This window comes from Phascolarctos cinereus, unplaced genomic scaffold, assembly GCF_003287225.1.
Source record: "Phascolarctos cinereus isolate Bilbo 61053 unplaced genomic scaffold, phaCin_HiC Scaffold_5;HRSCAF=322, whole genome shotgun sequence".
NCBI lineage: Eukaryota > Metazoa > Chordata > Mammalia > Diprotodontia > Phascolarctidae > Phascolarctos > Phascolarctos cinereus.
Genome location: NW_027555958.1, coordinates 188640652 through 188661590, shown reverse-complemented (window position 1 = coordinate 188661590; position 20939 = coordinate 188640652). Strand labels below are relative to the sequence as shown.

Here is a 20939-nt window from a genome sequence, read left to right as displayed (position 1 = left end):
TCTGTTTGATCCCTTCTCTCCATTCACACAGGTATCACCTTAATTCAGGCTTTCATCACCTCTAGCCAGATTACTGCAATAGTCTCCTACCAAGCCTCCCTGATTCACTAAGATCTCATCACTCCAGAACATTCTGAGAACTACTGAAAAAATAATTATACTAAGAGCAAATCTGACCATGCCACTAACCAACTCAATCAATTCTACTAGCATCCTATAGTCTCAAGTATAAAATATAAACTCCTTTATTCAGCTTTTAAAACACTTTAAGAACTGGCCTCACACCAATCTTTCCTCTTTAAACATTACTCCTTATCCCATACACTTTGATCAGCTGAATTGACCTTCACTCTGTTCCCCAGATGATACTTCATCACCTTTCTCCACACCTTTACACTGAACATACTACATGTTTTAAATGCAATCCTTCCTTACCTCTGTGCCTCAAAGAGTCTCTTCTCTTTCTTCATGGTACAGAACAAGCAACATCTTCTGAAGCCTTTTCTAATATCCCTCGTTTGCTGGTGCACTCTATCACAATATAATGACCTTTGTAATTTGGTATCACTATCTTTAGAACACAAGCTTCTTGAGATAGGGGTTGCCTCATTCCTTGCACTTGTATCCTCACAACTGAGTAGTTCTCCTTGCACATAGTAGGTACACAATAAATGCTTCCTGAGTAACTGATTGATTCTCATCATTTCTCTTGCCTTCTAATCTACCCGAATTTTAATGGTCATCTTTGTGAGCTATAGCCAAACCTGTTGCTTCTATATCCTCTTTGAACAATGGAAGGAGCCTGAAGTTTCTGAAATACCAAGCTTCCTCTCTTCCTCCTAGCCAATGTGGCATTATTTCCCTTGTTGTTCTTCAATTTCTCCTTTCTCAGAAAAGCCATCACAGGTGAAAAGGAAAGATTCTCATCATCATCTTTATTATTTAAACTCTCGCTACACAAATATAACAAGAAAAATAAATTACTGGATTATTGATTAGAGGAGAAGAAAACACTCATTATAGATAATGATTATTCATTGAGGAACCCCTAGATAAGCCTTTAAAAACTAATAAGTTAAAATAATATACACCTTCATCAATGTAGGAGAACAAAAATATGACTCTAGAAATCATCTGTATTTTCATTTGAAACTAACAGGCTTAAGGTAAATTATGATCAATCTTAAAGAGTTCTTCAAGAATTATGTTTCTTTGGGGCAGCTAAGTGGCACAAGGGAGAGAGCACTGCCCTGGAGCCAGGAGGACCTGAATTCAAATCCAGCCTCAGACACATAACACTCAGTAGTTACATGACTCTGGACAAGTCACTTACCTCCAGTTGCCTCACCAAAAAAAATTATAATAATTATATCTCTTTGAATTAATTTTCCCACCTATTTATCTTCCAAAATCACAGTTCTTGCTCAGATATCTACAACTGTAGCTGAAGAGAGCCACGGTTTCCATGCATTCACTGAAGGTAACCATGCATATCTGATGTAAAGTAGCTTTTTTTTTCTTGAACTGAAAATAGGACTAGCAAAAGAACTCATAGTAGGTCACAGATAATAGATACAATTCTCTCACTTCTCTAATGAGTGGTATCTTTTCCTTGGCTTTACAGAGTTGTCTAAATTCATAGTAGGGAAGGTGGATGCAAGATGGCAGAGTGGCAGGAAGAAGTTCAGTGAGTTCCATGCCCAAACTCATCCAAATATAATAGAAAATACACTACATAAAGTCTTGATGAGGAAATCCAAGAAAAAAAAATCACAGTGAGTCATTTGTCCATTTCAGGTCAGCGCAGAGAGACAGACAGGTCTATAGACACTGGGGTAGGGGTTTGGCCAAGAGCACTCACCATAGAGCATTCCAGTGTCCAGGGACTTTGTCCAAGAACAATACAAGGTCCCAGACTCATAAGATCATGACTTTGTGCAGGCTACAGGAATAGGCACCAACCAGCAGCTTTGTTGCCTCCTACCTGGTTCTCAGTCACAAATCCAGGTTCACTGAGTACCTCTACCCAAGGATAAGGAATAGTCACAGGCCCTAGCCTGCATTCCCTGCAAGGAGAAAGTTGAGAAGCAAGCAGCACAGTATAACTGGTATCCTAGGGACAGAGCAGGGTTTTAGTTCCAGTTTCTAGTCCACTATGAGGCTTGTAGTGGAATAAGTGGGGCAGGAGCCCCAGGCTACAGGGAATCCTATAGCTCTGTCACTCTAAGCCAGTAGAACTTTCTGGCTTAATGACAGCAACTGAGGCCAGCAGCAATTTACTACTGCTCAGACCCAAACCCTCATCAGGAAATTTCAGAGCTCTGACCAGTGCTCAGGATAATGGTCAAACTTTGCCTTGAATCAGAGCACTTTTTGAACACAGAAAGCTCACAGGCCCCAGGCCTGACCCATAACTGAGAGCCTTAAATAACACAACACTCAATATTCCCAAGAAAACAACAACAGGATCAGCTTTCCCTCCAGAAGTATACATAGCCTACCCCTAACATAACATTTAAAGAAAGAAAATAGGCTGGAAAAAAAATGAGCAAATAAGAATCCCTCTAGAAAAAGCTGTTATGGTTACAGGATTTTTCAAGATACAAATCCAGAAGAGATAATGACTCCAAAATATTAACAAGCAGAGACTCAAGATAAAACACAGCTTGGGCACATATTTGATTAGAATTTCTTAAACAATTACACAATAATTAAATTTTTAGAAATAATTTTATAAATGGTCAGAGAGCACCTCGAGGGGAAAAAATGGGAGTTAAGGAAGAAATAATTGGAAAAGGAATTAATAGGTTGGCAAGGGAAGTACAAAACCTTGCCAAAACAACAAACTCCCTAAAAATTGGAGTGGATAAATTTCTATTCAATGACTCCATGAAATAAGAAATGTTAAAACAAAGTCAAAAATCTAAAAGACAAAAAGAAAAGCACGTAGAGTATCTAATAGTAGATAATAACTGACCTGGAAAACAGATCGAGAGGGAAAAACAATTAAGAATCATTAGACTGTTTGAAAGATATACCACAAAAAAAAACACAAGGAACATAATACTTCAAGAAATCATTAAAGAAAAATGCACAGATCTCTTAGAACTAAGGGCAAAGTAGAAATAGAAAGAATCTCCTATTCCTCACAGGAACTCCAAAATGAAAATTCCCAGGAACATTACAACCAAAATTCAGAGTTTTAAGGTCAAAAACAAAAAAAAAAAAAATACTTCAAGCATCCACGATGAAAGAATTGAAGTACAGTGTACTCACTGTCAGAATCACACATCATTTAGCAGCCACAACCATAATGTAATGGATAACTTGGAATTTGATATCCCAAAAGGGAGGCAAGAGTATAAAGGAGTGAGAAATGAACTTTTCTTTTTTTAAATTGAAGACTTCCAAGCATTCCTAATTAAAAGACAAGAGCCAAGTAGAAAATACTCTGAATTTCAAATGTAGAAGTTAATAACAATGTAAAAGTGGAAACACAAATGAAAAATTATGAAGGACTAAATAAAGATGAATTGCCTACATTCTAATATGGGGTGATGATAAATTTGTCCCATCTGATCCCTATTATATGAACCAGTAGTCATAGAGGGACTCTAATGAGACAGAGGGCCTGGGAGTAGTCCCCTTGTGTCTTATCATCTGAAAAGAAAGATAGAAAAAGTAAAGAAGAAAAGGATGAAGAGCAGGGAGAGAGAGACAAAGCTTAATTAAAATTATAATCAAGCAGCATAAACATGTAGACAAGAAGATGGGTTGGGGGAGCAGCTGGTATTTCAATCTGAAGGGAATGGGAGGGAGGATAGAAGGGAGCAAGGGAGAGAGAAAGAGAAAGAAAAACAGACAGACAGATTAAGAGAGAAATTAGGGATTAGTCCTGAACAAAACAAACTCTACCAAAGGAACTTTAAAAACACTTATCCTACTTTCTGAAGTGACAAAGAATGGAAATCTAAGGGGAGTGCCAATCAATTAGGGAACACAAAAGTGATGACATCAGTTGGTGTACCTAGAACTGAAGTGGAGCAAACTCTTCTGCTGTCACTGCTACTGCCACCACTGCCTCTGCTGCCACCTGTGCCCCTTTGGCCTTGGACTTCTCAGAGTCTCCAGCATATTGAAACACACAAAAATAGAGAAAATTGGAGAAGTTACCTATAGTATATAGTTACCTAAATACGAGAATCAACAAAAAACTGTGGGTCAGGTGGCAGTCATGAAGAAAATCAGATTACAGAGTGAGGACATTCCAAGTAGTGCAATTCAAGAAATTTTCTTCTTGAAGGAACGTCATCATCATGACATTGCCAGGTTTCAAGATGCACTTATGCAACATGCAGCTAGACTCTACCTCATTTTTTACTTCATTTCCATGTACCCCAAAAAATACTGGGATTCTATCCCTCCTAAACAGCATATGGATTCTTCACTCATTAAAGGTTATGTGTACCAAATCTTACAATGCACTGCCTTTTGTTACTCAGGAAGAGTTCCTCACAGACACTTGAAACCTCAAAATCTATTAATAGATGATAAATGACTAATTAAGTTGGCTGACTTTGGATTTGCATGGGCCTTTCCATACCTATACACATGAAGTGGTAACATTGTGATACATTTCTCTAGAGGTATTGCTAGGATCTGCTAGGTATTCTAATCCAGTAGACATTAGGAGTATAGACAGCTAGGTGACACAGCAGATAAAGTGCTGGGCCTGAAGTCAGGAATAATAATCTTCCTGAGTTCAAATCTGTCCTCAGTGTCCTTACTAGTGATGTGAACCTGGGCAAGTCACTTAACCCTCAGTTTCCTCATCTGTAACGTGAGCATGGGAAGGAAATGGCAAACCATTTTGTATCTTTGTCAAGAAAACCCCAAATGGTATCCTGAGTCAGACACAACTAAAATGACTAAAAACAAAAAAACAGTATTTATTGAAGTAGCAACCAACAAGATACTTTTCCATGGTGATACTGAAATTGATCAGAATCAGAAAGCCCTGAATCTTCAGGGCTTTGTGAACTTCAAAACAAGGTAGCCAGAAGTCAAATCAATGCAGATTATAAAAAATACATACTCCAAGTGAAAACCAGGAAGCCAGACAACACATATCAAAAACCTGGATGAAAATGGCATAGATTTCTATGACCAGGTAGGATTTATACCGGGAATGCAGGGCTGGTTCAATATTAGGAAAACTATCAGCATCATTGAGCATATCAACACCAAAACTAACAGAAACCACATGATCATCTCAATAGATGCAGAAAAAGCTTTTGACCAAATACAACACCCATTCCTATCCAAAACACTAGAGAGCATAGATATAAATGGAGTCTTCCTTAAAATAATAAATAGCATCTACCTAACATCTTCAACAAGCATTATATGTAATGGGGACAAGCTAGAAGCATTTCCAATAAGATCAGGGGTGAAACAAGGATGTCCATTATCACCACTGATGTTCAATATTGTACTGGAATCTTTACCTTTAACAATAAGAGAAGAAAAAGAAATTGAAGGTATTAGAACAGGCAAAGAAGAAACAAAGCTTTCACTCTTTGCAGACGACATGATGATATACTTAAAGGATCCTAGAGAATCAAGCAAAAAACTACTTAAAATAATAAACAACTTTAACAAAGTTGCAGACTATAGAATAAACCCACATAAATCATCAGCATTCCTATATATTACCAACAAAGCCCAACAGCAAGAGATAAAAAGAGAAATTCCATTTAAACTTAGTGTAGACATTATAAAATATTTAGGAGTCTACCTCCTGAAACAAACCCAGGAACTATATGAACACAATTACAAAACACTTTTCACACAAATAAAATCAGATCTAAATAAATGGAAAAACATCAGTTGCTCATGGGTAGGACAAGCTAATATAAAAAAAATGACAATTCTACCTAAGCTAATTTACTCATTCAGTGCCATACCAATCAAACTACCAAAAATTATTTTATAGAGTTGAAAAAAAATAACAAGATTCATTTGGAATAACAAAAGTTTCAGAATATCAAGGGAACTAATGAAAAGAAATGCAGGGGAAGGTGGCCTAGCAATTCCAGATCTTAAATTGTATTATAAAACAGCAATCATCAAAACTGCTTGGTATTGGCTAAGAAATAGAGTGGTAGATCAGTGGAACAGGTTAATTATGCAAGACACAGTGGTCAATGACTACAGCAATGTATTATTTGATAAACCCAAAGACCCCAGCTTCTGGGATAAGAACCCACTCTTTGAAAAAAACTGCTGGGAAAACTGGAAAAGGGTATGGCAGAAACTAGGCATAGACCAAAATCTCACACCATATACCAAAATAAAGTCAAAATGGGTTCATGATTTAGATATAAAGGCTGATACTATAAGCAAACTGGGAGAGCAAGGAGTAGTTTACCTATCAGATCTATGGAGAATAGAAGAATTCATGACCAAACAGGAGACAGAGAACATTACAAAAAGCAAAATGGATAACTTTGATTACATTAAATTGAAAAGTTTTTTCACAAACAAAGCCAATGCAACTAAGTCAGAAGGAAGGTATTATTAAATTGGGAAAGAATTTTTACAATCAGTCTCTCTGATAAGGGCCTCATTTCTAAAATATATAGAGAATTAAGTCAAATTTATAAAAATACAAGTCATTCCCCAATTGATAAATGGTCAAAGGATATAAACAGGCAGTTCTCAGATGAAGAAATTAAAGCCATCTATAATCACATGAAAAAATGCCTAAATCACTATTGATTGGAGAAATGCAAATCAAAACAACTCTGAGGTACCACATCACTCCTATCAGATTGGCCAACATGACAAAACAGGAAAATGATAAATGTTGGAGAAGATGTGGGAAAATCGGAACACTAATGCATTGTTGGTGGAGTTGTGAAATGATCCAACTATTTTCGAGAGCAATTTGGAACTATGCCCAAAGGGCTACCAAAATGTGTATACCCTTTGACCCAGCAATAGCACATCTAGAGCTATATACCAAAGAGATCGTACAAATGGGAAAAGGACAAACATACAAAAATATTTAAAGCAGCTCTTTTTTGGTGGCAAAGAATTAGAAATTGAGAGGATGCCCATCAATTGGGGAATGGCTGAGCAGGTTGTGGCATATGCATGTAATGGAATACTATTGTGCTTTAAGAAATGATGAACAGGTTGACTTCACAAAAACCTGAAAAGACTTGCATGGTCTGATGCTGAGTGAAGTGAGCAGACCCAAGAGAATGTTGTACACAATAATAGCCATGTTGTGCAATGACTAATATTGATAAACTTAACCTTTCCCAGAGATACAAGGATCTAAGACATCTCCAAAGGCCTCAAGATAGAAAATGCTATCCACATCCAAAGAAAAATTATGGAATTTGAATGTAGATTGAAGCATACTACTTGCTCTTTTTTCCTCTTCTGTTGTGTTTTGTTTCCTCTTTCTGGTGGTTGGTTCTAATTTTTACCTACAACATCATTAATCTGACAATATGTTTAATAAGAATGTATACATATGGCCTATATCAGATTGTGTGCCATCTTGGGGGAGGGTGGTGGGGAGGAAGGGGGAGAAAAATTTTAAACTCAAAAGCATGTGGAAGTAATTGTTGATTAATTAAATTTTTTTAAATGGCATAGATTTGCTCTCTAAATTGTTGCTCTATGATCCTGCAAACAAATTTCTGGCAAAATGAATCATCCACATATTAGTTATCCATATACTCAGATTGAAAAGTCTATCTGTCCAGCCAAGCATTTGAAGGGGTTCCATATCAAGAAGGAATAGTCCTCTTGTACTCTTCAACTCTGCCAACATTTGTCTTTATATTTGTGTTTCCTTTCCTTGTGGTAAAATTGAAGCTGTCCTGTTTTACTACAGGGTGGCTTAAAAACAGTAAATATTATTATAATGCACAAGACTCTATGTAAAGCTGGCAAAAACAGCCATTTTGTTTTCTATAAATAAAACTGTAAATTCAGCATTGATGTGCAGGGCATGAGGGAAATTGGAGTTAATTTTAAAACAATATTCTAGAGTTTTTGCATGTTTGAGATATTATATAGGATCATAAATCAGACTCAAATTTTATTATGTTACAGAGCATCTTAAAATCTTTTGTTGTATATTATATGCTTAAATTGAATTTCAATTGCCTATAACAATGTGAAATTTAAAATTATCTGAGCATCAAAATGAATCACAATGAAGATGAAATAGTGATAAAGGATTCCAAATAATATAGCCAATTAAAAGTTTAAAATGCACTAATTAAGTTTAGACAATATGTATATTAGGATATAACGTGCTTTCTATCTTACAACTCAGAATAATAGAAATGATAGGAACTTGGCAGTAAGCCTCACTACTTTATAAAACTAAACATGAGGGCATGCTAAAGTATCATAGCTAAATTTTGTAGCTAAAGCAAAAGCTACCCATATGGGAAGAACATATAGCTAATTCACCAATTATGTTCTTGATAGTTTTAGCTAAGAAATTATTTAAATGAATTTCTAGACTTTGAGTAGAGGTGTTAATGGGAAGGAGTTGGCTGAGCAGATAGTTAAGCATTGTGAAATTCAAACCCTTTTACAGAACATAATCACCATTTCGTCATTAGTTGCATTTAACAAAGCACAGTATCTTAACCAAAACAAGTATTTTTGAAAATGAAATGCATATGTAAATAGAATAATGCCAGTAGGATACTGTATTTATGTTAGTTGTTCTTTAGTCTTTTATGTCATGTCTATCTCTTTGTGACCCCAGTGGGGACTTTCTTGGCAAAGATACTGGAGTGGTTTGCCATTTCTTTCTCCAGCTCACTTTACAGATGAGGAACTGAGGCAAACAAGATTAAGCAACTTGATCAGGGTCACATAGCTATAAGTGTCTGAGGTCAGATTTGAACTCAGGAAGATGAGTCTTCCTGACTTTAGGCCCTGCACTCTATCCACTGTGCCACCTAGCTGCCTTTTGCTGAAGTGAGGGACCAATTAAGATTATAAAACATAAATTTATAGTGTATCTAGTCAGTAGAGTTCTGTAACTTTTTCCAGTACTATTCCAGCAGCACAAGAGTAAGATAAGAGGAGGTAGAGAGTGGGAGTATCTTGGGTTGGGTTAGGTGGGTATGATCTGCAATATGAAAGGCAGTAAGTGATTCAAGAAAAGGGAAGAATGGAGTTGGTTAACCATAAGCTATCAATTTGAAAGAAAGTTAAATCAAAGCAGGGTTGATAGCTGGGGAAAATACTAAGGGGTGCAGGGACTAAAGCTCCTGATGAAGACCAAGAAGAAATTGAAGAAGAATAAGCCATAGTAAAATATGGACATTCTAGTTTTTAAAAATAGAGAAATTTATTTGAAAGCATGGCTCTCAAAATCAATATTTGGGATTTCAAAAGGTCTTTATGTTGAGAAAAAAGACAATTCCTCATCCTGTTGAGATTTAGAGGTTCAGAGGTGCTTGGACCCCAAAATCACAACGCATGGGTTCTGCCAGAAAGAATTCAACACAAGCCTTCTTTCAGTCAAACACAAGGTTTATTAGAACATCTGTCATATCAGGAAGACTCTTAAGGAGTCTGAACATTAGTAAGCTATTGGCTAGATTATGAGAATCTGAGCATCTTAATGCAGACAAGATAGACCTTATATACAAAAAGACTATGGTAAGTATCTAGAAGTGGCCAAGTAGTCTATAAGGTAATAGAACTGCAGGGACCTGGACCATGTGGCCAAGGGAGAATGGAGCTTAGATAGGATTAAGGGTGGGCAGTGGCCTGGGGCCATAGGGAGGTAAGACAATGGAGTGCTAAACTAGGTTAAGGATAACAGAGAATTGGGAGATCAGGTGCATCCACAGTGAAAGGCCAGTTGATGGGATTATAACCTCCAAGGTTTTTCCTTTTTGGGGTCTAGATCCCATCCTCATCAATCCTACATTTGGGTTGCCCATCCAGTTTCTATGTATTTGCTCATTCCATGTAATGAGGATGTAGAAGCCAATTTTTTTTTCTACAGGTCTTCCATGGTGACAAAGAGTATTCATTATAATTACATAGTATTCAGTTCAATTTTGTTTATTTCAATTTATACTGATTGAATAATTGTATTTAATGTAATTGAATACAGTTTTCCTGGTTCTGCTTTCTTTACTCTGCATCTCATCCTAATAGACTGTCTCATGCTTTCTAGTCATAATTTCTTATGGTGTAGTAATGGTCTATTATACTCATTCACAACATTTTTTTAACCATTCCATAACTGGACACATACATGCTTTAGAATTCTTTGCTACCACAAAAAGCACTGCTGTAATTATTGTCATGTATATGTGTGACCTTTCTTTCTATCTTTTGCCTCTACAGAATACATGCCTAGACAAGGAACATCTGTGTCAATGGATATGAACAATTTGTTGATTCTACTTCAAGATCTTTCCCATCTTTCCCACCTCACAAGTAACTACCCTAGTTTAATCCCTTGTCACCTCTCACCTGCAGTACTAAAACATGCTGCTGCTTAGTCTTCCTGCATCTAGACTCTTCTTCTTCAATTCATACTCCAAAAGGATGCAAAATTATATGGAGTCCTTTAAAAAATCTATGTTTCTTTCATTTAACTATCTGCTAAGACTGGCCATGTGGTCCATCCTCCCTGTTCCATTAGTAGTGAGCTGCCTGTGGGCAGAAAATATTGGTGGTTCCCTCCAGGGACAGAAAACCCAGGACTGAGGAAAGTTTCTGTCTTCTGAGTCTACCCAGACCCCAAGTGAATTGTTTTATCATGTGTCCCACATCCAGAATTCCTCTAAAGTTTTGGCCTTAGAACTTCATGAGCTGTTATCTAAGAAGTGTGAAGAAAACTTTCTGTGGGAACTGAATTATTACTCAACTTTATCTGTTCAAGGGAATAATCAAACCATATATTTTCTAGAACTGTAGGTCTAAAATCTAAAATATTGTTATTGTTTGTATCAATTCTATGTGTGAGGGGTTTCCAAAAGTTAGGAGATAAGAAAAGGCATAGTCACTTGGCAGGTGTTTTATACATTTATTATGCATTGTTCTCTACTTTTTACATGCCTTTTATTTCCTTAGCAATTCTTTGCTAAAAGTAAATATTAAAGTATCAAAGTATGTATGTCTGCATCTATGAAGAGCCAATTCCACTAGCCCAATGCCTCATGGAAATGCAACAAGTTTAAAAAATGAGATTCCCAATCAATAGATGGAGGATCAGAGCTAAATTCTAATTGGTCAGGTTCGCAAATTCATACATCTTTTGACACCAAGTTAATGTCACCCTGGCAAGAGAAATGGAACTGAATGATAAAAGAGTACTGATTCTCTGAGAGGCATACACAGCACAATATTTATCCAGTACTTCTGCTCATAAAGACACCTACAAAACACCCAGCTGAATATAGAACTCTCCAGTGGAAGGCTATTAACAGCACTGGGCAGTTAAAATATATACATATATTAGTTAGATTTTGATTGTGTTCAATGGTGCAACACTAGATATTGTAAAGTGTAACAAATCTATCTGCAATAAGGGAGGAGGACAGCTTAGCACATCTGTGAAATCACTTGCTTTTACTTCTATCTAATACTTGTTTTTAATTTAGAACAGTTACTAGCTACAATACCTTAAAGTAATAAGGTAATAATAGTATTAATATAAGATATATAATATATAGTACATACTATAACATATATAATATATGATAATTTATAACATATATTATATATAACAATAATAACATGTACATATACTATATATCGCACACATAATATATAGTAATAGGGTAATGATAATAATATTGTCTAACAACAATAGAGGGAGCCAGCCAAGTGGGAGGTCTCAACATAGGTAGTAACAAACAAGATTTCCACATTTACATCAAAACAAATTACCCTCATCACTGACACTCTCAATTGGCCAAAACATGGTATTTTCACCTGGGTATGTAACTTAGAAGTAACACTATATCTATCTATATCTATGTCTCTATAGCTATCTTTAGCTATACCTATACATACATATGTACATATATATGTATATGTCTCCTACTCCTTTAGATCATCCTATTAGAGACAAAGTAATTAGAGTGTTAGACCTGGAGTCTGGAAGACCTAAATTTGAGCGCTGACTGTATGTAGGGTGGATTTGTTATTCTTTTTTAGATAATAGGTCCCAGGATTCATGGCCATAACAATCTATTAGTTCCCAGGATTTCACATGGTAAACAATTTCTACTGTTACTGCACAGTGAGATATAAAGATGAGATAATAAAACATTTGTGCCTAGTTGTGAACAGCCCACTACACTTGCATTGTGCTAAGTCATCAGGATATTGTCACAGTTAATGTAAACTTGTGAGGCTATTGCTGGCAAATTGCCTTCTTTGTGTATTTCTCTGTAAATCAAAAGAGCACTGGTCAGTAAGTGGGGATTTTGAGAATAGGCTAGCTAAATGTTCTGCATGCCTTGACCTGCCCCCATCAAGGCTTGGGAGCAATGTAACAGTGTAATACTATGCTTGCCTCAACTGTCCCCCATTGAGGCATAGGGGGGAATGCACAAGCTGGAAAGTTGTGTGTGCCTTGACCAGCCCCTAATCAAGGTTTAGGGGATATGTAGGAGTTGTGCTCCTACTTTGTATATTCTGGCTGGCCCCTGCAAGAAAAGTAATTAGGGGAAGCTGTGGGAGTTGGTCCATTATCAGCAACCCACTTAAGAAGACTAGAATAGAATAAATTATTTAACACCTCATTATGTCTCCATTCCTGTCTTTCTGACTGCCCAGATCAAGAGTGAACCTGCTACAAGTTGGAGGCTGGAGTTCAAAACCTCCAGTGCCTCCCACCTTACAATAGGCATAGTCGGTGGCTTCTGTGTAACACTGACTCACATAGTTATTATCTGTGTTGTCTTGGACAATTTACTTTTCCTCTCTCAGCTTGTTTCATCATCTATAAAATGGGATAACAATAGCACCCACCTTACAGCACTGTGTAAGGATCAAATGAGACAATGCGTATAAAGCATTTTGGAAACTTTAAGGAACTATGCAAATTTTCGCTAGTATTACTCTTACTATTATTAGTATTAGTATTAATTATACTTGCAACCAAGTGCCTACCCCTAAAACAGGTACAGTGCCCAGGCTCCAGGATATCTTAGCCTCTAAATTCTTCCTACCAATGCTTGAGGAATAGCACACCATCTCTCTCACAATAGTGCAGCTGTGGGCCTTGTTTAGGGTTTTACATGTATCTACTATGATTTTTGGTATCCAAGACTGCAACATGATGAAGCTGATATATTTATTCATGTGAAATGTGGACTCAGAACAAGGATCAAGCTGCGTAGCCATCAGACTTAATGTTTTCCCTTTCCAGAAAGATCACTTTTCTGAGTGGCAGTAACATTAAACTCTATTTTGTTTGAGTGACCATCATTTTGAATATTATAAATACACAAATTAAAAATAAAGGACATAAGAAGAAAGATGCTACCTACATCTAGAGAAAGAACTGAAAAATAGATGTATGGAATAATTTTACATATATGTATGTGTATGTGTGTGTCTAACGGTAGCCATCTCTATGGTAGGAGGGAAGAAAAAAAAGAAATTTACATGATAACTTTACTATATATTTAAAAGGAATAGCAAGCTGTACATAACAGATTTGCAGTTTCATGTGCAGTTATCTTTTTTATTATACTATGTTATAGAAATGCTTGTTTTATTTCATAAATTAAAAATAAAATACTTTTTAAAAAAAGAAATTTTATAGGAGTCTGAAATTAAACTAGAAGGCTATTTTTTTTCTGCTCTGCATAAGACATCGTAGTCAAGCTGGAAGATAGGTAGTTAAATGACAAATAGATAGGTAGATAGACAGACAGACAGATAGATAATCTTTCCAGGGAGGAAATCTACCTCATAAAATGGAACTAAAAATTTTAAAAACTGTTTGGTGAATTTATGGGATTAGAGCAATGGTGGGAATATTCTCATCAAGCTTGGAAGTTTGGTGAATCATAATTTCATGATCCCAGAAATCCTTGACAAGTCAACCAAAACTTTGCATCAGAGAGTTATGGAACCCTCTCTATGGAGAGTAGTGAAGGTATTCTAACAACATTTCTCATCCAATTCACCTTTGTCATTGTGTCGTAGGATCATTGATTTGGAAATGGAAGGGAACTTGGACAATATCCTAGTTCAGAAGTGTCCAACTTACCACCTGTAGCAAACTCCTAAGTGCAGGCCATAACCAGATTAAAATGTAATTGAGAAATCTTTAACAAAATTAATAAAAATATAATACAACATAGATAATATTAATGTGTGGTTTTTTAAATCAATCCATGACTGCAGGGATCCATTTCTATTTCAGTTTGACACCACCATCTTGTCAAATCATCTTATTCCCTATATAAGGAAACTGAGGCACAAAGAGTTTAAATGGCTTGCCAACAGGCATACAACTAATAAATACCTGAAACAGAATTTAAACCAAGATTTTCCTCATTCCAAAGTTAACATTCTATCAATTATTCCACATTGCCTCATTTCCAAAAACTTAATCAGTTCTTGGGGTTGCCACATGCTTTCCTCACACTATTCACAAATACTACATTTTAAAAGCTGTCCCAAATTGCTGAGTAGAGCTTTCACTGAAGTAGAAGAAAGAGCCTTGGACTTAGAGACAGAACTAGTTAGATTTTAGTCCTGTCTTTGTCAGTTACTAGCTATAAGATGATGTAAAGTCACTGGAATTTACTGAGTTTCTATATCCTCTCCTATAAAATGGGGATTAATATATTTCCTAGCAACCCCATTGAGGTACTGTGCAGTTCAAATGAATTAATATATGTGAAGATCCTTCGTAACTACAACACATCATACAAATATAAGAAATTACTAGCCACAAATCTCACCTAAACCTGTTGTGAATTCTTGTTATCTCTAGTCAAAAAGATGTTCCCTTAACTCCACCTTTTTGAAAGATCACTCTCTGCTCACATAGAACAGAGTGTGTTAGCCTGATCTATTCATTGAGTTAAACTGCCTGTTTGATTGATTTTTCACATAGTAACTAAAATAACTAATAGCATGGCACAACAGAAAATTGGTCTAGAAATCAGGAAGACCTGAGTTCATATCCTATCTCTGACACAGACTAGCTGTGCAACCCTTAGCAAGTCTCTGTGCCCCAGGAAGTTCTCTAAAACTGTTACAGGCAAGTTGTTACACTGAAGACCAAACAGAGAGAAACCATACGACTGAGTTTATCAAATCAACTCTTTATTTTAGAATCATCCTAAAGACAACGAAGAATTAGATGGTGAATGCAGGTAAACTGAGACAATTTGTAACACTAAAATAGGTGAATGCAAGTCACTGCATGGCATGCAGGATGTTTTGCTAGAAATGGAAAAATGGGTTCTGAATAAGAGGCAGCTGGGTATAGTGGATGGAGTGCTGGAAAGGAGTCAGGAAAACATGAATTCAAATCCTGCCTCAGGTGCTTAATATTCAGGTAACTTAATTTCATCAGAGACAGGTTCCTCATTTGTCAAATGGTTGTTATTCAGTCATTTCAATCATGTCTGACTCTTCTCAACCTCATCTTGGATTTTCGTGGCAGAGATACTGGAGTGGTTTGCCATTTCCTTCTCCAGCTCATTTTACAGATGAAGAAGCAGCAGGGTTAAGTGACTTGCCCAAGGTTACATATCTACCAAATGTCTGAGACCAGATTTGAATTCAGGCAGATGCGTCTTCCTGGCTCCAGACTCAGCACTCTATCCACTGCACCAACTAGCTGCCCCTGTCTGTCAAATGGAGATAATAATAATAATACCTACCTCACAATGCTGTTGTGAAGATCAAATGAGATAACAGTGTAAGGTGCTTTGCAAACCCTAAATTGCTATATAAATGGTAGTTATTATTGTTATCACTATCATCATCATTATTATTATAATATACATGGGCATATTGTGATGAGAAAGAACCACCCCTGCCATGCCTTCCTTTCCTTCTCCAACACCTAACTCCCATAAGGCAAGACTTGGTAGATAATATTTCAGAAACGTTGCTGACCACTGCTAGAATGACAGGTAAAAAAAATTAATACATCCCCTTTCCTCTGGCCATCAGTCCCTATCCATGGTCTGTCATACAGAACGCCTGGACTAGAGCATCATTCTTATTCCTCTGCAATGTCCCTGACTACCCTTTGCTAACAGGCTTGGCTGGGCCATTTAGGGGAAGCCTGCATATGAAGTTACTGCCAACCTCTCTTCCCTTTTCTTCCCTCTCTCCGTGCCTGACAGCATGACTAAGAATGACCAAGGGTATGGAATGCTGTTCCTCTCAGTTCAAATAACAAATTTGTTCTGCATTTGTGCAAAAGTTGGGGCTTGGGATATGAGAAGAGGGAATAGGAAAAAATAAGCTTACTGACAAGAAGGTTTTAATCATTTAATAGGGCATGGGGGTGGAGATATAGGGGTATTCAAGTCCCATTACACACACAGTCACCTTCAGGCTCTAAGATTCTTAATGCTAATGTGTTCAGCAGGCTTGTCTAATTGGGAGAACTCCACATTATTTGGGATTGAATTGAAATTGAGTGACAAACCCTGCTTTGCTATTCAACTCTATTATATTCCCAATAGAAAAAGTGTCCATAACAGCAGCATTGCCTAAGCCAGATCATATTTCTCATTAATATTTGGTCAGTTCCCCGTGCTCAAAGGGCTATAAAAATGTGCATACCCTTTGATTCAGCAATAGCACCTCTAGGGTTATATCCCAAAGAGATCATACAAATAGGAAAAGGACCCACATGTCCAAAAATTTTTACAGCAGTTCTTTTTGTGGTGGCAAAGAATTGGAAATTGAGAGTTTGCCCATCAATTGGGGAATGGCTGAACAAGTTGTGGTATATGAATGTAATGGAATACTATTCTGACTTCAGAAAAACCTGGAAAGACTTGTATGGTCTGATGCTATGTGAAGTGAGCAGAACCAGGAGAACGTTGTGCATAGTAGCAGCCACTTTGTGCAATAACTAATATTGATAGATTTAACCCTTCTCCGCTATGCAAGGATCTAAGACATCTCCAAAGGCCTCATGATGGAAAATGCTATCCACATCCAAAGAAAGAACTATGGAGTTTGAATGCAGATCAAAGCACACTATTTGCTATTTTTTTTTCTTCTGTTGTGTTTTGTTTCCTCTTTCTAGTGGTTCCTCCTATTAGTTCTAATTCTTACTTACAACATCACTAATGTGAAAATATGTTTAATGGGAAAAAAATATTTGATGAGTTCCCAACTCTTCTCAGGCTTCATGTTATGTCAATAACTAACATATGTTGTGATCTCAAGGATGTAAGAAGAGGTCAGATCCTATCCTCTTTGTTCTGGTCAGCCAAATAGATACACATTTAAATCAATAAGTTTTACTACTATTAAGGACAAGCTACATAAGAGGATATAGATACTAGCTATGTGCCAGATGCTGCTAGACACCATAATGTAAAACAATAAAATAATTATGCTATCCATCATTCCAAACAAATGTTCAATGACCACTTCCTAACCAAGGGATAGGAATCAAAAGGAATGTTCCTGGCCTCAGTATGTGTTGCAGCTTACCTGAAATTTCCTTTGTGTTCTAAGATATGTTGTATAGATTACCCCATCTAAACAAAAAATATGCATTTATGCATATATATACATATATTTATACACATACTAATCACTTCATTGATAAGACAAGCATGTCACAACACTATTCCTAACTGACATAATTATAAAATTAGACATAATCATCATTTCATGAGTCAGAGGGTGTGGAAGAGAAGTGGCTGCCTACATGATGCCATTTAATGAGTTTAGGAAAGTTTCCTGCCCCCCTCCACCAAATATTTCTATCAAACTCTGAAATGCTGCCCAAAATCCCACCACTAAACATGCATTTCTTTGTCCTGACCAGTACCTACTTCAAAAGTTATAGAATCTTAGAACTTGACAATAGCTAATCCAACTCCTACCTGAAGCATGAATGTCTTCTATTAAATCCTTGAAAATGGGCCATTTAGCCTCTGCTTCAACACCTCTAGTAATGGAAAAGTGTTGAGTCAGAGCTAAGATGGATGATTTTTTAGACTAAATGATAAAATTCTGTCTGTGGAAAGAAGTGAAGTCTTTCCCAACAGCTTCAACAGAGCCCCTTTCACTTCTCTGTTCCTGAAGGAATAAATAATTGGGTTGAACATAGGGATGATGACAGAGTAGAGGGCAGTGATGATTTTGTCCCTTCCCAAAGATAGGTTGGAGGTTGGGCGGATGTAGGTATAAATTACAGTGGAATAATAGAGGGAGACCACAGTAAGGTGAGACGAGCAGGTAGAAAAGGCCTTCTTCTTGCCTTCAGAGGAGCGAATCCTCAGAATTGTCCTAATAATATAGCCATAAGAAACCAGGATAAGGGAACAACTCCCCACCCCAAATATCACATCTGCACAGAAAGCTAGAGCTTCATTGAGATGGGTGTCAGAGCACGACAGCTTCAGTATAGGTGGCAGCTCACAGAAGAAATGGTCAATAACAAGGGAGTTACAAAAGGACAAGGGGACTGCCAAGCTGGTATGGACTGCTGAATTGGTTATACCAATGGCCCAGATGCTTCCTGCCATTCCAATGCAGACACGACTACTCATGACCATTGGGTAATGGAGGGGATGGCAGATAGCAACATAGCGGTCGAATGACATGAAGGCCAGAAGGAGAGCCTCTGAGACTAAGGCCCAGGTGAACATATACATCTGGGCCATGCATCCTGCAAATGAGATAGCAGCCCTCTGAGAAAAAAGGTTGGCTAACATCTTGGGCACAATCGTAGACGTACACAAGAGGTCAATGACAGACAAGTTGCCCAAAAGGAAGTACATGGGTGTGTGAAGCTGTTGGCTGGTATAAATGGTGAAGAAGATGAGAGAGTTTCCCACCAGAGCAATTATATAGATGCACAGAAAGGACACTAACAGAAACAGGCGTAGCTCTGGGAGGCTGGAGATTCCCATCAGTATAAATTCTATTTCCAAAGATTGGTTCTTCATCCCAGTAAACTAAAGACTGGAATTGGAAAGAAGTCAAAAGAATAATGAGCTAGATTCACCCTCTCTTTCATTTGATTCAGTTCAAGTCATTTCAATAAGTATTTTGACACTTTTTTTATTCTAGATCATAGGATGTCCTTTTAAGAATGCCACCTTAGAGCTTATATTTTATATCATCTTTTTATCTCCCACATTTATTTATTAAGCCTATCTTGAGAGCATTCTATATGCATAGTATTTTTATAGGTGCAATAGAGGTATAGGAGGAAGGGCAGTACCAAGGAACATCTCTCTTGTCTAAGAGCTGATAATCTGATATATTTGAGGAGACAACACACTCATAGACAAAGTTATACAACAGAGGAAAATAAGATAATTAAGCACCCAAATGAATCTTATACTGAAATCCATTTACATAGTAAATTACGGTTATGAAATACTTTATCTATTCTGATTTTTCACAATAATCTTTTGAGGTAATTATCTCCATTTTGTAGATGAGGAAATTGAAGTTCATAGACATTCATTGACCTTTCCAAATTCTAACAAATCCATGTATGGGGGGGGGTGTAAATTTTTTTTTTAATTCAAATGCCTTCTACTACACAATGCTACTGAAAACAGTGAGAGAAGGAAGAGATTGTTGCATGCAGATGTTTAGAGTGAAGGGCACAGGGAAGAGATGAAACTTGAACTGGACCTTGAATTAAAGGATGATTAGGATTTGGATAGTCAGAGGGGGGATCTTCGTGAGCCAATGCTTAGATTTAGAATGAGAATGTACTGTGTAGGAGATTCTGGTTCAAAGGTAATTAGGTGAAAGAAAAGCTAAGGAGTCTGAAGCGTTGAATACATTGCCGTGCATATGGTAAGTAATCCATAAATAGGTTTTAAAGAAATGAATCAGTGATTGCATAAAATTCTTTAAATGGGAGCAGTAAATTCAGGTCTTCATCCTAGTCCAGTCATTAGCTATGTAATTTTAGGTAGACTACTTGACTTCTCTTGTTTTCAGTTTCCTCATCTGTAAAATAAGGTTGGGGAACACTAAATGACCTTATAAATGCCTTCCAGATCATTATATAACCTATCATTATCGTATCATATCAATTATCAAAATGTTTTCAGTTTTCAAAGCACCTTTAAAAATCTGCCTAATTATGTTTGGCCAGTAGGACTACTCAGTAATACAGTGCTTATGATGAGTGTACGTAGATTTAAAAAGTGAGCTCAATTCTCACATCCTTAGCTCTTTTAATAAGCATAAAAATTACCCAGAGGTTTAATGAAGCAAAAGCATAATAAGATTGCAGAAATCACTACTACTATATTTTCTAGTTTCTGATAGCCTCATCTCACACAATTTGTGCACATTAGAAGATACAGAAGATTTTATATTGTTGGTTTTATATTATTAGTTAATACTTTTACATTATGGTTAGTCATTGTTTTGAATTTTTTTTAAATTTCTGCATTGTAAAGAAGAAATGGAGAATTTGCATTACTTACTTCTATAGAAAATACATTTTCAATGATTTGAAGGTTGGGCCCTAAAAACCTTAAGAAAAAATAAGGAACTGAGGTTATTTATTCCATACTACACTACATCTTCTCTGAATCTCAGTTACCATTTCTGTAAAAGAGATAACATATACTCAATAAAAAGTATTTACAGAATCACTAGGTAGATAAAAGAGATAATCAGTATAACTTTGTAAATAATAAAAAACCCTACAAATCTGAACG

The 20939-nt window shown here is 36.6% G+C and overlaps 1 protein-coding gene and 1 pseudogene across 1 annotated transcript; one reads left to right on the top strand and one right to left on the bottom strand.

Annotated features, from left to right (window-relative positions):
• The first annotated feature begins 1661 nt into the window (after positions 1-1661).
• LOC110200278 (cyclin-dependent kinase 1-like) lies at positions 1662-7819 on the top strand (annotated as a pseudogene).
• A 10399-nt stretch (positions 7820-18218) lies between these two features.
• Positions 18219-19193, bottom strand: LOC110200279 (olfactory receptor 13G1-like). The gene has a single exon (XM_020975508.1). The coding sequence runs from the start codon at positions 19191-19193 to the stop codon at positions 18219-18221; it is 975 nt and encodes a 324-aa protein (XP_020831167.1).
• Between the last annotated feature and the right edge of the window lie 1746 nt (positions 19194-20939).